Source organism: Myotis myotis, unplaced genomic scaffold, assembly GCF_014108235.1.
Source record: "Myotis myotis isolate mMyoMyo1 unplaced genomic scaffold, mMyoMyo1.p scaffold_m19_p_15, whole genome shotgun sequence".
In the NCBI taxonomy this organism is placed as follows: Eukaryota; Metazoa; Chordata; class Mammalia; order Chiroptera; family Vespertilionidae; genus Myotis; species Myotis myotis.
This window is the reverse complement of record NW_023416319.1, coordinates 24381428-24396467: the sequence shown is the minus strand read 5'-3', so window position 1 is coordinate 24396467 and position 15040 is coordinate 24381428. Positions and strand designations below refer to the sequence as shown.

The 15040-nt window shown below is 45.2% G+C and overlaps 2 protein-coding genes across 2 annotated transcripts in view; one reads left to right on the top strand and one right to left on the bottom strand.

Annotated features, from left to right (window-relative positions):
- The first annotated feature begins 3211 nt into the window (after positions 1–3211).
- The window catches only part of PCGF5 (polycomb group ring finger 5), a 113006-nt gene continuing 101177 nt past the window's right edge, over positions 3212–15040 (top strand). Inside the window, exon 1 of the mRNA XM_036336630.1 lies at positions 3212–3325. The gene's annotated coding sequence lies outside the window, so the exon portion shown is untranslated. The remainder of the gene's footprint in view (positions 3326–15040) is intronic.
- Positions 3230–4423, bottom strand: LOC118669969 (translation initiation factor IF-2-like). The gene is made up of 2 exons (XM_036336638.1): positions 4001–4423; positions 3230–3630 (listed from the first exon to the last, which is right to left on the bottom strand). The coding sequence occupies exons 1-2, from the start codon at positions 4261–4263 to the stop codon at positions 3243–3245; spliced, it is 651 nt and encodes a 216-aa protein (XP_036192531.1). The 5' UTR covers positions 4264–4423; the 3' UTR covers positions 3230–3242.

Here is a 15040-nt window from a genome sequence, read left to right as displayed (position 1 = left end):
GCCCTTCCTCAACCTCCATTTACTGACATTCTACCTATCTTTCAAAAGCCAGCTGAAATGCCACCTCCTCCAAGTACCTATTCTCAATTTTTGGAGATTTAGAATGGAGATGTATTAGACTCTAGAGAAGCGGTTCTCAACCCGTGGGTCGCGATCCCTTTGGGGGTCGAATGACCCTTTCACAGGGGTAGCCTAAGACCATCGGAAAACAAATATATTTACATATTGTTTTTGTGATTAATCACTATGCTTTAATTATGTTCAATTTGTAACAATGAAATTGGGGATCACCACAACATGAGGAACTGTATTAAAGGGTCGCGGCATTAGGAAGGTTGAGAACCACTGCTCTAGAGAGTTGGGATTTGGGAGAAATATGTGTGCTAATGAAAGGAAAAGATGTGGAGAAATAACGGAGGAAGGCACATAGATGAGGAAAGGTAGAGACCTGTCAGCAAAGTTGAAGGCAACCTATGCTAGCAAAGCCTTCTCTGTGATGGGCAATAGTAAAGCCACCAAATTTATATTCAGTGGTGTCCAGTTAATAGGTGTGAGTTGGAAGTTAAATGAGATAATGTGTTAACTAGCACAGTGTTTAGAGCAGTGATGGCGAACCTTCTGAGCTCAGTGTGCCAGCATTTTGAAAAACCCTAACTTAACTCTGGTGCCGTGTCACATATAGAAATTTTTTGATATTTGCAACCATAGTAAAACAAAGATTTATATTTTTTATATTTATTTTATATATTTAAATGCCATTTAACAAAGAAAAATCAACCAAAAAAATGAGTTCGCGTGTCACCTCTGACATGCGTGTCATAGCTTCGCCAGCACTGGTTTAGAGGGACAATATGATAGTTCTGAATCCCATTGCCTCCCATAGGAGCCTCTCATCTCTGTCAGCTGAAGAAGGCAGCCATCCTGCCCAGGAAGGGGTAGGACAAGCAGAGGCGAGAAGAGACTCAGTGGAGAAAGGAGGTCAGGAGCATTACATGTGCGCACAAAGAGAAAAATGAGAGCCAGAGATAGGACAGTAAGAGAGAAAAGGGAAATATACGGGCATCATGTTAGAGATGAGGATACACGGTAGAGAAGAGAATAGATGGATAAATGGAAGCAAGAGGGCAAAGAGGAAAATAAAAAGTGTGTGTTGCCCCTGCAGGCTCTGAGAAAGAGTCCCAGAGTTAACCAGGTGCAGCACCCACGCTGGGAGGACTAGTCACTTGCTACTGCTCTCTCAGACCCATTCTCCTTTTCCTGCTCACCTCTGTTTGAGAGGTTGATCCTACCTTCTGGCATCTTGTCCATTGGCTTCTCCTGCTTTCTACCACTGGGTGGTCCTGGAGGGTTGGAAGAAGTCAGGGGATTTCTCCCACTCAGCTCTGGGAGACAGCCCCAGCAGTAGATGCCTTTCCTCCCAAGCTCCAACTCCCATTGGACAAGCCCTTCATGGTTCTAGCAGCCTCCTTCCCTTGTCCCTCCAGCCCTAGGGGAGGAGATGAATCCAGTACTTGCTAACCTCAGGATTGCCTCGCCTTACCCTGGTTACACTTCCAGTTCTTTCAACTCCTGTGTAACTAAGTCACTATTGAATTGTCTGGGCAAGAAAACTTTACTCTCATTTGGATTCACCCTCAGAGTTCAAAGACAACTTTCCCAGTGGAAGCAGCCCGTCATGAAAGAAAGGAATCAGCCATCCCAAGTCAGGACGGGTCAGGGTCCACTTCTCCAGTGTCTGATTGGACAGTGACACTGTCAGAGTTGAGGGACTCCGAGCCTAGAAATTATCTATAAAATGACTGGGTTCATGGCCATGCCTGTCTATTCCTTCCCGATTTACTATATCCACTTTGATCATTTGAGCCTTAACTTAAAGAACATCTCAGTTTTATTCTTCCCAGGTTATTAAGTGCCCCTTATGTGTACAGAGGGTACATAGCTAAATGTGATGGGGAGACACAGAAACATAGAAGAAATGGAGGGCATTCTCAGTTTTCTAAAGTGTTTGCTTTTTGCAAAATGAGGTTCGTGAACCCTCTATCAGGAGACCCTCTTGATAGACTGGAGTTTTTCTAGTCCCAGCAGAACTGCAGACATTCAGACAATTGCATTCTTGCAGCGTTCATCTCTCCCATCTTCAGAGCCCTGTCAAAACCCGGCTCCTGTGCTTCAGGGTCCACGGACAGTGGGGCCACAGAGTGGGCACACGCCTGACCTTCAAGCCACATTGATGCCAGCCACAGGGGCATTCTGCGGGTGAAGGTGTGCGTGTGGGGGGGGGGGGGGAGGTCGGGGAGGCTGCACTTGTTAGACATGCTGAGTGTATGAGCCTTTGACAGGTGGAGGGAGCCCTGGGGTTCTCCGTTTCCTGGCAGAGAATAGAGTGGGATCAGAATCATCTGTGGAAGGTCAGAGGCATCTGATGAGGTGTCTGAAGACCAGGCTTATTGGGGTGCTGGTTGGGCAGTAGAGAGGAGACTCTGAGACTAAAGGATTGGGGCTTGAGGTCATCGGAGTCATCTGAGGGTCCTGAGCACCATGAGGCAAGGTCACTTGGGGGGTGGCAACTTTGAATGCTGCGCACGGGGGGGGGGGCGGGGGGCGGGGGGGGCGGGTTGGAAGCAGAGATGCTGGAGACGAGGGAAGAAACTGCATCCCCTAGGGATGGCTTACACCGGAAGCCTCGGCGTGACCATCACCCAAGGGGCATATCAACATTTGAGCTGCCTTTCCATCCATTCAAGGGCACACTTCCTCCGTCTGGGGGAGGGGGGGGGGTGCCCCTTCGGTGAGAGACTACGAAGTCTCCAGCGTCGGAAGTTTCTAATTTCTCCCTGCCCATCCGCCACTACAGGTGGGCAACTGCAAGCTCAGGGCCAACGTGTGGCTCCACTGCCGCCGCCGCTCGTCCCCTCCAGGCCCGGGCGCCGCCGGGGGCCGAGCCCAGCAGGGCGCTCCCGGAGCTGCGCGGCGGCTGCTCGAGGAGGCCGGGCGGGCGGCCGGCCGCGAGAGGCTGTGCCCCAGTTTGCGTCCAATCAGGTTGTGCGGGCTGTGCCCCGAGCCGGGCAGCAATGCGTAAACAAACCCGCGGCAACTCCTCCGCCCCCTCCGCGCTCGCCCTGCGCCCGCCGCCCGCTCCGCTCCGCTCCTCGCGCCCGCCCGCCCGCCGGGCCGGCCCAGCCCCCGCCCCGCGCGGCTCGCACCCCCGCCGCCCCGCCCCGCCCCCGCCGGCGCGGGCTCCCTCACCTACCGCCCCACGCGCGCGCTCGCTCGCGCACCACGCGCCCCGCGCCGCCCGCCCGGATCGTGGCCTCTGGAGAGCAAGGTAAGGGCGATGTGCGGGGAGCCGGCGGCGTTTCTGCCCGGCGCGGCCCGGGGAAGTTTCTGACGTCGCTGTTTCCCGCTGGGTGGGGGAGGCCCCGGCTCCGGGCGAGCCGGGCGGGCAGGAGGGGGCGGCCCGGCTCCCGGGGGTCACAAGTTGCCCAACCTGACATTGGTGCGGGCCGGCGGGCGGCGCGGCGGGACCGGGCGCGGGGCGGGCGGAGGGAGGGCCCGAGGAACTTTCTCCTCTCGGAGGGCTTCCTTCCAGCCGCGGCCGCGGCCCCGCCACCGGAGCGGCCGGCTCCCGGGCTGGAGGGAGACCATGAAATGTGTTTGAAGAAGCTGACGCAGTTGGTGACGCTCGCGGTTTCCTGACGGGGACCGGCCACAGCAGCAGCGCCTTCTCCGAGGAGGGACCCGCCGAGGCGCCGCTCCGGCTCTTCCCCCGCCGGGAAGCCGCGCTCCCGGGCGCTTCGTGCGGGGGCCGGGGGCTGGGGGCGCCAGCATCTGGTCCCGCGGGGGGACGGGCCCGGCAGCGCGCGTTGCTTCCGTTCTGATCCGCTCGAGTTATTATATAAGATGTCACGGAGAGGAAAGGGGCGAGCGGGAGCGCGTCGGCGAGGAGCGTCGGCCTGCCGCGCGTGGCAGGAGGGGCGGAGGCAGCCGGGCGGGGACCCACCTGTGCGCCCTCCGCGCCCCCTGCGGCGCGTGCCGGGACGGGGGGCCCAAAGGGGCGCAAGGACCTGCCGGCTCTCCTCCCAGACCCGGGAACTCGGGCAGCGGCCGAAAGGCGCCTTTTCTCTCGGTCGCCCGGCCTGGGTCTACACGTTGCTGGCTCCGGGCGTTTGCACTTTGAAACGTGTATTTAACATGAAGGAAGCTGCGTGTGCGGCCGTCACAGGACGCCGGGAACGTGTGGCCGCGAGCTCCCGAGCGGTGCATGAATCATCACCCCGCGGACCAGCGCCGATGATTCATGCGGGGAATGTACAGGCGCGCGTACCCGTCGCGTGCCTCTGACCCGCGGACAGCGGCCCTGCTGCAGCGGCGACGCCTGGAGGGGCGGGGCAGAGTTCATGCAAAAGCGGCGCGGGTTTATTCTTTCGCCCCGTTCACGATTTGGGGAAACTTTGGGGGTGTCAAGGTGCCCAGAGTTCCCAAGGCTTGTTCCACGTTCCTGGAAGGGTTACAAGATTCCACCTGGCTGAATTAATGAGTCGGTGGAGGAGCGCTGATTCGGTGCCGGGCTGGGACCTGTCTCATTCAGTATTTGGAGGGTGTCAAATGAGGTATTGGGCTCTGAGAGAATCCTTCTAGTCATTGCCTCTAGTCAAGTACCTCTAAAATAATTAGCAACTTTAAAAGGTAGTGGCTCTTAAAAGAAAAGTAAGTGGCTCCTGAGTAGAGAAGTCCTACTTAAAGATTTAGGTGGGAGTTTGTGTGTGTGTTTGGGTTTTTTGTTGTTGTTGTTGTTTTTGAGGGTGGGTGGGTGGGTGGGGGTATTAATAGCCAGATCCTAATAGTTGGCCATTAACATGAAACTTGATCATTGTGACCTCCCTGAAAGACTAAGGACTCATCCCCATCCCAATCCACCCCTGTGAGATTAAGAATAAAAATTTCTCATCACTTAGGACTTTACTTAGCAAGGCCCTCTTGATCACCTTAAGTAGCTTTATTTCCTTTTCTTCATAGTATTTCATCGCCATGTGAAATGATTTTATTTAGAGTTGTTCTTTAAATCCTGGTTCTTTGCATTAGAACGTGAGCTCCACTCTGCCAGGAATCTCTTCGCCTGTTCTGTTCATTGCCATAGCTACCACCGAGCACTGTGCGTGGCACATGTTAGGCGCTTAGTATTTGTTGACTAGTGAATAAATAAGTTCTTTTTTCCTGATTTCTTGGTAGGACTATCTTTGACAGTTGAAATTAAGTGCCTTTCTGGGTCAGGCTCTAAGAGGGTACCGTTCTAACTTTTTTTCATCCAATTTTTTTGATTGATTGATTTCCTCCTCTGTGCCGTGTTAACTTACAGCACAAGATGGGTTTGCACATCACCTCCTAAGATGCTGAGTCGGAAGAAAGAGAAGGCATGTGGAGCCTTGTCAAGGAGAAAGTGTGTTACTGAATAAGTCAGTGATGATGATTAAAAATATTATATGTGCTAGTTGAAAAAAAGTGAGGATATTGAAATGAAATCTGCAAAGTCAAGTTCTCACAGTAGTGTATGTTTCCACTAGTATTTAAAATATTGATATTTCTATAGTCTCCTCTTCGCACTGCTTGTGCACCAACCCCAAATTTAGCTGCGGTTTGGGACGGTCCATAGCAGGTAGAACTTATGAAGTATTAATTTAACTAAATGAATACAGGATTTACATCTCTGCAGAGCTCTTAACTCTGCTTTATTGTTAATATCGATAACTTAACTCCACAGAAGACTAGATAGAGGTTATTTAACATTATATTTCAAATATCTTAAGTGGATTGTAAAGAATTAAAGCTATAATAATAAGCCAATGATATAATGGGAGAATTATTTGAATGTAATGCTTAATACTACTTCCTTAGAGAGTAAACTTGAGTAAACTTGATTTTGTAATACATACTAAACTTGGGAGGCATATCAGTCTACCTTAATCTTGTAGCAGTATTTTTAGAACTCAGTACTTCCCAAGTCACTTCTAAAGAAGGTTGGGCATCCAGCAGTTCCCTTCCCTTAACAGTGGCTGTGGTCACTTACAGAAGCATAATCTCAAGAGTGAGCTCAGAGATAATAGAAATGTAAAGCTGAAAAAGACCTTGAAATTGCTTGGCACAAGTCATTGCTTTTTACCAATTGCTTTCTGAGGAAGCGAAGACACAGTGAGATGACTTGCCCAAGATGCAGGGTGGAGATGAGAACTAAGGATTGTCCCTGAATTAGCCAGAGCTCCCATAGGTGGGGGAGGAGTGATTTCTACCATTAGTTGATTGTTTGCCTCTTGCTTATGAACTCTCAGAGAGTAAAACTATATATTATTCAACTTTGTACCCTCCCATGTGTCTTGGACATCTAGGGGCTCAAGGAATACTTGTTGAATGTGGTAGGACAAACAGTGTATTTAAAATGGAAAGTATACTTAAGAATTGAAAACGTATCTTTTCCAAATTGAAGAGTTTTTCTGACAGAGTCACAATGTTGGCAGTAATTAACCTTAGAACTTTTTTAAAAAATACATTTTATTGATTTTTTTACAGAGAGGAAGGGAGAGGGATAGATTTAGAAACATCGATGAGAGAGAAATATCGGTCAGCTGCCTCCTGCACACTCCCAACTGGGGATGTGCCCGCAGCCAAGGTACATGCCCTTCACTGGAATCAAACCCGGGACCCTTCAGTCCGCAGGCCAACACTCTACCCACTGAGCCAAACCGGTCTGGGCTAGCCTTAGAACTTTTATAGCAATGAAGCTACTATGGCGTTTTCATGCCTCCAGGATTTCAGATAAAATGGCTTACAATGTACAAGTGTGTGTGCTTGCTTAGCATAATCACTCGCAGGTGGAGAAACAGTAGGAAAGACACCTGGTAGGTGTTGCTCTGCCACAGTGTTTAATTAGAAAAGTCTAAACTTTATAGCCAGATAGAATTGGGCCTGAAGCTCAGCTCTGGCCCTATCAGACAGGGCTGGCTCTCTCTAGCGAGTTACCTAACTTTTCTGAGCATTCTCTCATCTCTAAAGAGGATGGATGCAATACCACTTACCCTGAAGGATTGTTGTAAGAGTGGGATAACATAGGTAAAAGTGCCTGGTGTACACTGGGCCCTTAATGAGTGGTAACAGCTATAATTATGATTTCTAACTTATGTGATCCTGGGAATAGCTTAAACTCTCAAAGCTTCAGTTTTCTTACCTAGAGAATTGGTGGTTGAGATGAGGGGGTGGGAATTAAATGATCTCTAAGATTTTTGTCCATCTCTATAGTTAAGAAACCAATAAGAATGTACAACTTTCCTGTTATTTTAGTTTAAATAAAATGATTGATATTGATCTAACAAGAGTAACTACAAAAATGGTTAGTTTCTAGGCATTCCTAAGAATTTAGCATAATTAGTTTTGGTGATATTAAGTACATTTTCATTATTTTATGTGCTATATAATGGTTACAAAGTTAACTTAATATTTCAACCTCTCAGCTTACATACAAGGCAGTATAAGGAGTGTACAGTTTAATAAGTCATGGATACCTTTTCTTTCTTTCTTTCTTTTTTTTGATATCTTTTCTGTGAAAGGCTTGTAGGGAGCATAAGAAAGGAAACAAAGGCTGAATTAAATGGAAGAACTGGTAGAGAGGCATAGCAAAAATGCTTTGTGATTTCAGAGAAGGAAAAATTGGAGAAGACTTAATTACGGAATCTTGAGCAAAGCCGTAAGGAATTGGTAGGACTTCAACTGGCAGTGATGTAAGGATCAGCCTTATTAAGACTTGAAGGATATCCAGAAATGGAGGGACAAAAACCTGGGGACAGGATAGTGGGACAGAAGGCTACATGCAGGGTTAGGACCATATTGTGAACATCTTGAATGCTGGGCTAAGGAGCCTGTTCAGTAGGCAGTAGCTAACCATCAAAGGTATTTAAAGTGGAGGGAACAATGTAATTAAAGCTGTGCTTTGAGAAGATTAATCTGCATCAGAGGAGCAATGGTGGTCCCAGTCAGGAAGCTATTAAAATAGTCTCCAGAATAAAAGCAGTGAGAATCTAAATTAGGGTGGGAGTCAGGTGGGTTGGGTGTGACACTGTACAGGTAAACGCAAGAGGACTTGTTGACAAATTGGATGAGGGAGAAGTCAAAGACTGAAACATAAGAGTATAACTTTGGATGGAGATGGCAGGAATTGAAATAGGAAGGGCCACTAGTGAAGTCACCGCAAATAGTGTGCAGTCAGCAATGTTTGTATAATTAATGTGATTATAAGTTTGAATTTGGGTATGTTAACATTTTGTGTCTATGGACAGTCCAGATGGACGGAAGAGCCCTGGCTGGTTTTTCTCAGTGGTTAGAGCAGCAGCCCATGGACAGAAGGGTCTCTGTTTTTATTCTCAGTCAAGGGCATGTACCTTGGTTTCAGGTTCAATCCCCAGCTCTAGTCGGGACACGTGCGAGAGACAACCAATTGATTTGTCTCTTCTCACATCAGTGTTTCTCTCCCTCCACCCCTCCTCCATTTCATCTCCTCCCGCCCTTCCACTTGGTCTGAAAACCAATAGAAAAAAAATATCTTCGGATGAGGATTTTTTTTTTTTTTTTTAAAGAGGAAGAGTGAAGGACATCCTTATGAAGAGGAATGGTGAAGCTCTGATGGTTCAGAGTGTGGGGGGAAGAATAAAAGACCAGCATAGGACCTTGGATATCCACTGTTTGTATGTCTAGAGGGGGAGACAGACAGAGGCTGATAGGATGCTGAGAAGAAAGAAACGAGAGGAAAACAAGGAAGAGATCGGGTTAAAAAAAAAGGTGAGAAAGGAGAATTTGGAGGAGGCTGATAGGGTAGAGGGGCTGAGATTGAAGACTGGGAAAAAGTCATTAGATTTTTCAGTGAGACCATTGACAATCACCTTTGAGGTCAGGGTCAATGGGGCAGTGGAGACAAAAGTTAGCCAGGTACCTGAGGAGTGTCTGAATGGGAAGGAAATGGGGGGAGTCCGTATAAGCTATGATTGGACTGCGAAAATCTGAGAGGACAGTGACTTCAGGCACTGAAAACTTTCTTAAAAACCAAAATCATAGTGAGTCTCGAGAATGTTGTAGCTGACAGTGGAGAGGAAGGAACTGAAGACCAAGAGAAGGAGTGGGGAGGTAATTCATGTACCAGGCCCTTCGCAAGTAGGAAGGACAGGAGCAGGATAGGGTGGCCAGACATCCGGATTGCCCAGCAGTCTCGGTTCACACCTGTTATCCCAGTTTAATTATGTGGTAATATTTGGAGAAATAATGTCCATTTTTATTCTAACAGAAGACCCCTTTTTGAATAGTAAATTATTTGATGACCCTGGTCATGACACAGATAAAGTAGTTACTCATGAAAAAACAGATGTGACCTGGAAAGAAAAAAGAAGTTAAATGAAGGCAAAGAGAAACAGATTTAGAGAGGAAAGTTGGAAGCTGGGAGGGATGGAGGCTGCCTTTGAAGTGGGTTGGTTCCTTTCTGTTGGGAAAAAAAAATAAGAGAGTGGACCAGTTTATTTGCTGAACATAAGTTGGGAGTGAGAGGTAAAGTTGGGAGGTGGAGGAGAGTGGGAAGGGTTTAGAATAGCTGTGGATTTGTATGTGACAGGGATCCAAAGGTGATGAGGGCCTGACAAGTTGCTAAAAGGCCTTACTTAGCCTTGATAGAACAGGTCTTCCCTGCATGTATGGCTTTCTCCAGCAATACTCAAAAAGTTGGACATGGAGATGGTGTATCATGGAGACTGCGAACTCCATATGGGTGCTCCGGTAAGTTGGAAGGCAAGTGAAACCAGAGTGTTGATGGTCTGGGAGAATGAGCAGGAGATGTGAGATTAGAATGTGTAGTGAATGGCTGGTTTTGCAAGAACAAGGAAAAGAGAAATGGGAGAGTAGAGGGATGATTCTGAGGCTAGTGGCAAAGGGTACGAGGAACTTTCAGAGTATCTTATCCTCATGGAGGGATCAGTTATGAGCAATTATGTAAATTCTAAGTGTGGCTGAATTTGAGGATGGTGGAATGACAAAGGCATGAGGAAGAAGGTCATTGAGCCTCAGGATCTATGAGGCCAAGGTGTTAAAATGATTATATATCAATGTTAGTGTCTTTTAAACATGCTGGAATACATTTATTATTAAAGCCTTTCTGAGCTTTTAGACCATAGAGTGGAAAGTACCTTAAATATAGGGAAGTTTTTCCTTCATTGAAAAGATGAGGAAGCTAACATCTGTTAAAGACTTTCTGGAAAGATTGCAACTTACCCAGATCACAGAAGCGTGGCAAAGCTGTTTCTGGGAGGAATCTGAACCTCAGTTTCGTATTCCTCTGTAGGACAGTAGAAGTAATTAAGGTGCCCACTGCAGAGTCTTAGAAAGCTTCCTCGCCATGCAGCTTGCCCACACCATTGTTTGTGGGCCTGGAACTCCACCGAGGAGAGTGGAGGAATCCAGTCCATGTGTTCAGACTGCCAACCAAAGGCAGGTGATGGCATTTTTGAGGAGGACCCATGAAAAGCACCAGTTCTTCCTCACCAGTCAAGGAACAGATAAGAACTCAGCCAGTAGACAAAATGTTAACTTTATTATTGATGAAGGTTAGATCAGAAAGCATAGCTTGGTGTGAAGCCCAAAATAGTTTCATGCAGTGGTTCTCAACCTTCCTCATGCCGCGACCCTTTAATACAGTTCCTCATGTTGTGGTGACCCCCAACCATAAAATGATTTTCGTTGCTACTTCATTACTGTAATTTTGCTACTGTTATGAATCATAATGTAAATATCTGATATGCAGGATGTATTTTCATTGTTACAAATTGAACATAATTAAAGCATAGTGATTAATCACAAAACAATATGTGATTAATCACTATGTGATTAATTAAAAACAATATGTGATATAATTACAACAATGTAATTATATATGTGTTTTCCGATGGTCTTAGGCGACCCCTGTGAAAGGGTCGTTCGAACCCCAAAGGGGTCGCGACCCACAGGTTGAGAACCACTGATCTACAGCCTAGTCTAGACTTCGATTCTACTTGATGGAAAGTTTGAGTCTGTGGAGCAGAAATCCCCAGGTTTCTGCCTTTCACTGTCCAGGTACAGAGAAAGATTGAGGCCAAATCTCTCATGGCTGGTATATTTGACAGAAAAACTCCATCCATTTGAGAACTGAGAAACAGAGCCATGGCTGTCACACACCAACCAAACAAGCTCATGGGGAAGGAGATGGTGTAGGCGCCGTGGTCGGCAAACTGCGGCTTGCCAGCCAAATGCGGCTCTTTGGCCCCTTGAGTGTGGCTCTTCCTAAGCCTTAGGAGTACCCTAATTAAGTTAATAACAGTGTACCTACCTATACAGTTTAAGTTTAAAAAATTTGGCTCTCAAAAGAAATTTCAGTCATTGTACTGTTGATATTTGGCTCTGTTGACTAATGAGTTTGCCCACCACTGGCACTGTAGGGCAAGCAGGCAGGAGTGGATCGGGAATGTGCCTCCTTTGGAAACTGTGAGAAGGGAAAGAGGCTATCGTTCCCCTTAAACATAAAGTTAGTGACCACTCCTAAGCTTCCTGTTTGCATTTGAGTTAAGCAAACTTCTGAAATAGCAGGTGAATTTTTATTTTAACTAGAAATGAGTGTAATGACTCAGAATGGTTAGTTAATGACTCAGATTTCATAGTCATACCCAGTGAATCGTCCCTTCCTTCCAGGGAATGTCAGGAGACTCACATATTGTCATAGAAATCACCAGCTTTGATATTGTGTTGTTGAATTCAGAACTTGAAAGTTCTTTCTCCTCATAAAATATTTAAGGAGCCCTTATTGGACATGGGACGTTTGGAACCAGTCCTGATTCTGTCACTATTAGTGACCTTACTAATATCTATTCAGTGACTTAGTTTCCTCATCTGCAGCATGGGAGAAAATAATACCTGTTCTATTTCCCAGGTATTCGTCATGAAAGCTCTCTGCATAAATAGCCGTATGCAGAGGTATCAATATTAGCAGTGGTTCTCAACCTTCCTAATGCCGTGACCCTTTAATCAGTTCCTCATGTTGTGGTGACCCCCAACCACAAAATTATTTTTGTTGCTACTTCATAACTGTAATTTTGCTACTGTTATGAATCGTAATGTAAATATCTGATATGCAGGATGTATTTTCATTGTTCGCGACCCACAGGTTGAGAACCACTGCCTTAAGGGATACAAGGTAAACTATGGAGTTTAAGAACTCTTTTAATTAAAATGTTTCAAGTAAAACAACTAAGATGACTATTGAAGTTTGGTGGGACTCTTGTTCAGACATTTAAGGGTAAATCAGGGTGACTTTTCTCCTTTTATCACCATCAATGTGTCCAATAATTATGGCCAAGTGAGTTGAAAGCCCTGTGTTTTCACAACAAATGAAATCTCTGCCTTTTCATTTATTTCTGTTAACTGTTCAAAGCCTTTTTAATTGCCTGGCCAGTGTTGCTCAGTGGTTGAGCATCACCCTATTAACCGGGAGGTCATGGTTTGATTCCCAGTCAGGGCACATGCCCAGGTTGTGGGCTTAATCCCCAGTGTGGGGCATGCAGGAGGCCAATCATCATTTATCTCTCTCTCCCTCTCCCTTCCTTTCTGAAATCAATAAAAACATATTTTTAAAAATAGTTTGTCTTTTTATTGTAAAATGTGACAAATATATAACTTCTAAAATGTAAATGTACAGTTCAGTGAATTATTAAAAAGTGAACATCCATGTAACTACCCACCCAGCTTAAGAAATAGAACATTTTAATCTCCCCCTCCCCTTAGGAATCACTTTTCTTTGTTAGATACATGGTTTTCTTCTCAGAGAGGTCATGAGTAGTAGCCGGAGGCAAAAATAAGTGTTGACAGGTCCAGAATATGTGCTTTTGAGTGGAATTAGATCAAAGGTATAATATTCGTGTGTTTTTCTTACTTTTACTCTATAGTTATTTCTTGTTTTTATAACTATGAATTTGGTGTTTAGGACAAGACAAGTCCTGGATTTTTCAGCCTTCAAGATCAAAATCTTCAGGCTAAGAGTCTTCACTTTTGTATCCTCTGGATGGGAGGGGGAAAAGTTGTGATCCTTTGGATATGAGAAAAGGCCTTGTGCTTAATTATTTTTTAAATGTTCTGATCATCTCTCCTTTGCCTATTCTTGGAAGCAAAACAGCTAAGACTCCCATATTGATGATGACTTTGCAGGAGTCAGATGCCTTCCGTGAAAGTACTTGAGCACTATCAAGGCCACCACCGACTAGATATGAAGTGGCAAGAAAGGAGTCAAGGAAAACAGCTTTAGTGCATGAAAATCTGCATTTTCTTTGTTTATTTATAATCTAATGTTCTAAATTCTACCACCTTTTAAAACTAAAAGGGTTAGTAAATCAGGTCTTTTGGGGCATCCAGAAAAAGGTTTTCCTGATACATGTTTTATATTAAAAAAGAAAATGACAAACATTGAAATAATTGGGAAAGTATCTTAGCTAACCTGATGTGTTTATAAAAACAGAAAAATTACGCGTGTTTAAAAAATTGGCGAAGGCTCATCTTTTGGGGCAGTTTCTGTGGTTGTAAGATTTAGTTATAGGGACTTTAGATTAGAATTTGGTGGACTGAACATGTGTTTACTGTCAGTCCATCCCGAAACACCACTATAGAAATGGTGAACCTGAGAAGAGGCAACAGCAGATGGGAGATGCCAACCAATTTTTGGAGGATGCAAAGCAAAGAGACCTGGGGCAGCTGACTTAGTGTAATAAAGAACGTTGATACTTAAAGAAGGAGGGTGGGAGTGGATACTGGGAAGACACAGCCAGTTTAATCCCCCCCCCCCCCCATCTCAGAAAGGCTCTGGAGTTAGAGGCTTTGAAGTGGGGCGTAAGGCTGACAATAAGGAATTGATTGAAAGTCTGTAAGTGGAACCGCACCCTCAGTTAACTTTCCCCATCGCATATGAAGGTGAAGTCCTTGCCAGAGACGGGACATTTTTTCTCTGGAGAAACTGAAGTATGTGAACGGTATCCCATTCATTTAGGGATACCAGGCAACAAAGAGAGGATGGGTGAAATGCTCAACTGAAAACAGGAACTTAATGAACTTATATGTATACCAAACAGTGAGACCCTATGCTCTTTCCACCCATCCTGATATTAGGATAGCTAAGTAATTACCTACCCAGGCAGGATATTAAAGGATTCCTCTCTGGATAAAACGAAGACCCCCAGAGAAAAGTCCTGTAGATACTGACACAATAACAAAACTGACTTACTACCCATTCTTCCTATAGTGAGCCCGCTAGTCAACAACTCTACTCCTATTCCATGAACATGGAACTCGCAAAGAGTTTTTTAGTGTCTTACTCTTAAATACAAACAGATAGCCAATGAATATGAGACATATAAAGAAAGCATTCCATTTTTTAAAAAGACAGAAATCAGAACAAATGAGAAAAAAATCATGGTGGAAACAGACTGCAAGGCGAAGAGTAAAAGTAAAAATCAAAACCACCCTGCATGTAATTAATGCAATAAGACAGGGCTGTAAAAAAGTAATAAGAGAATAACAGTCTGGGAAATTAAAAGTAACATGACAAAAAAATAATTGGAAGGACCAGAAAATAAAGTAGAAATAAAAACAAAAAGAAAAAGGCGAGAAAACAGTAGAATTAGATTATCAGTTTAGCAAGGAGTATATCATACTATAAGACTTCCTGAAAGAAACTACAGGGAAAAGTAGATGAAATTACCAAAGAAGTAATGCAAGAATTTTCCTACAACTGGAGGACATACATTTGTAGGTTAAAAGGATTCACAAAGTAGCCAGGAGAATGAAAAAAGATCCACACCACCAATGTATAAGACATACCATTGCAAAATTTCAAGATACAAGGTAAATGGGAATATCCTAAATCCTGTCAGGGGTGGGGGGAAGATGGAAACTCCAGATCACATGCAAAAATATTGGAAATTGAAATGGTACCAGATTTCTTAAC

Excerpts from the sequence above, each read along its gene's own strand:
- LOC118669969 (XM_036336638.1), bottom strand. The coding sequence starts at position 4,263 with ATGCACCGCTCGGGAGCTCGCGGCCACACGTTCCCGGCGTCCTGTGAC. Across the intron at positions 3,631-4,000 it reads GGGGCGCGGAGGGCGCACAG|CCCGGGAGCCGGCCGCTCCG; the intron begins GTGGGTCCCCGC and ends GTCTCCCTCCAG.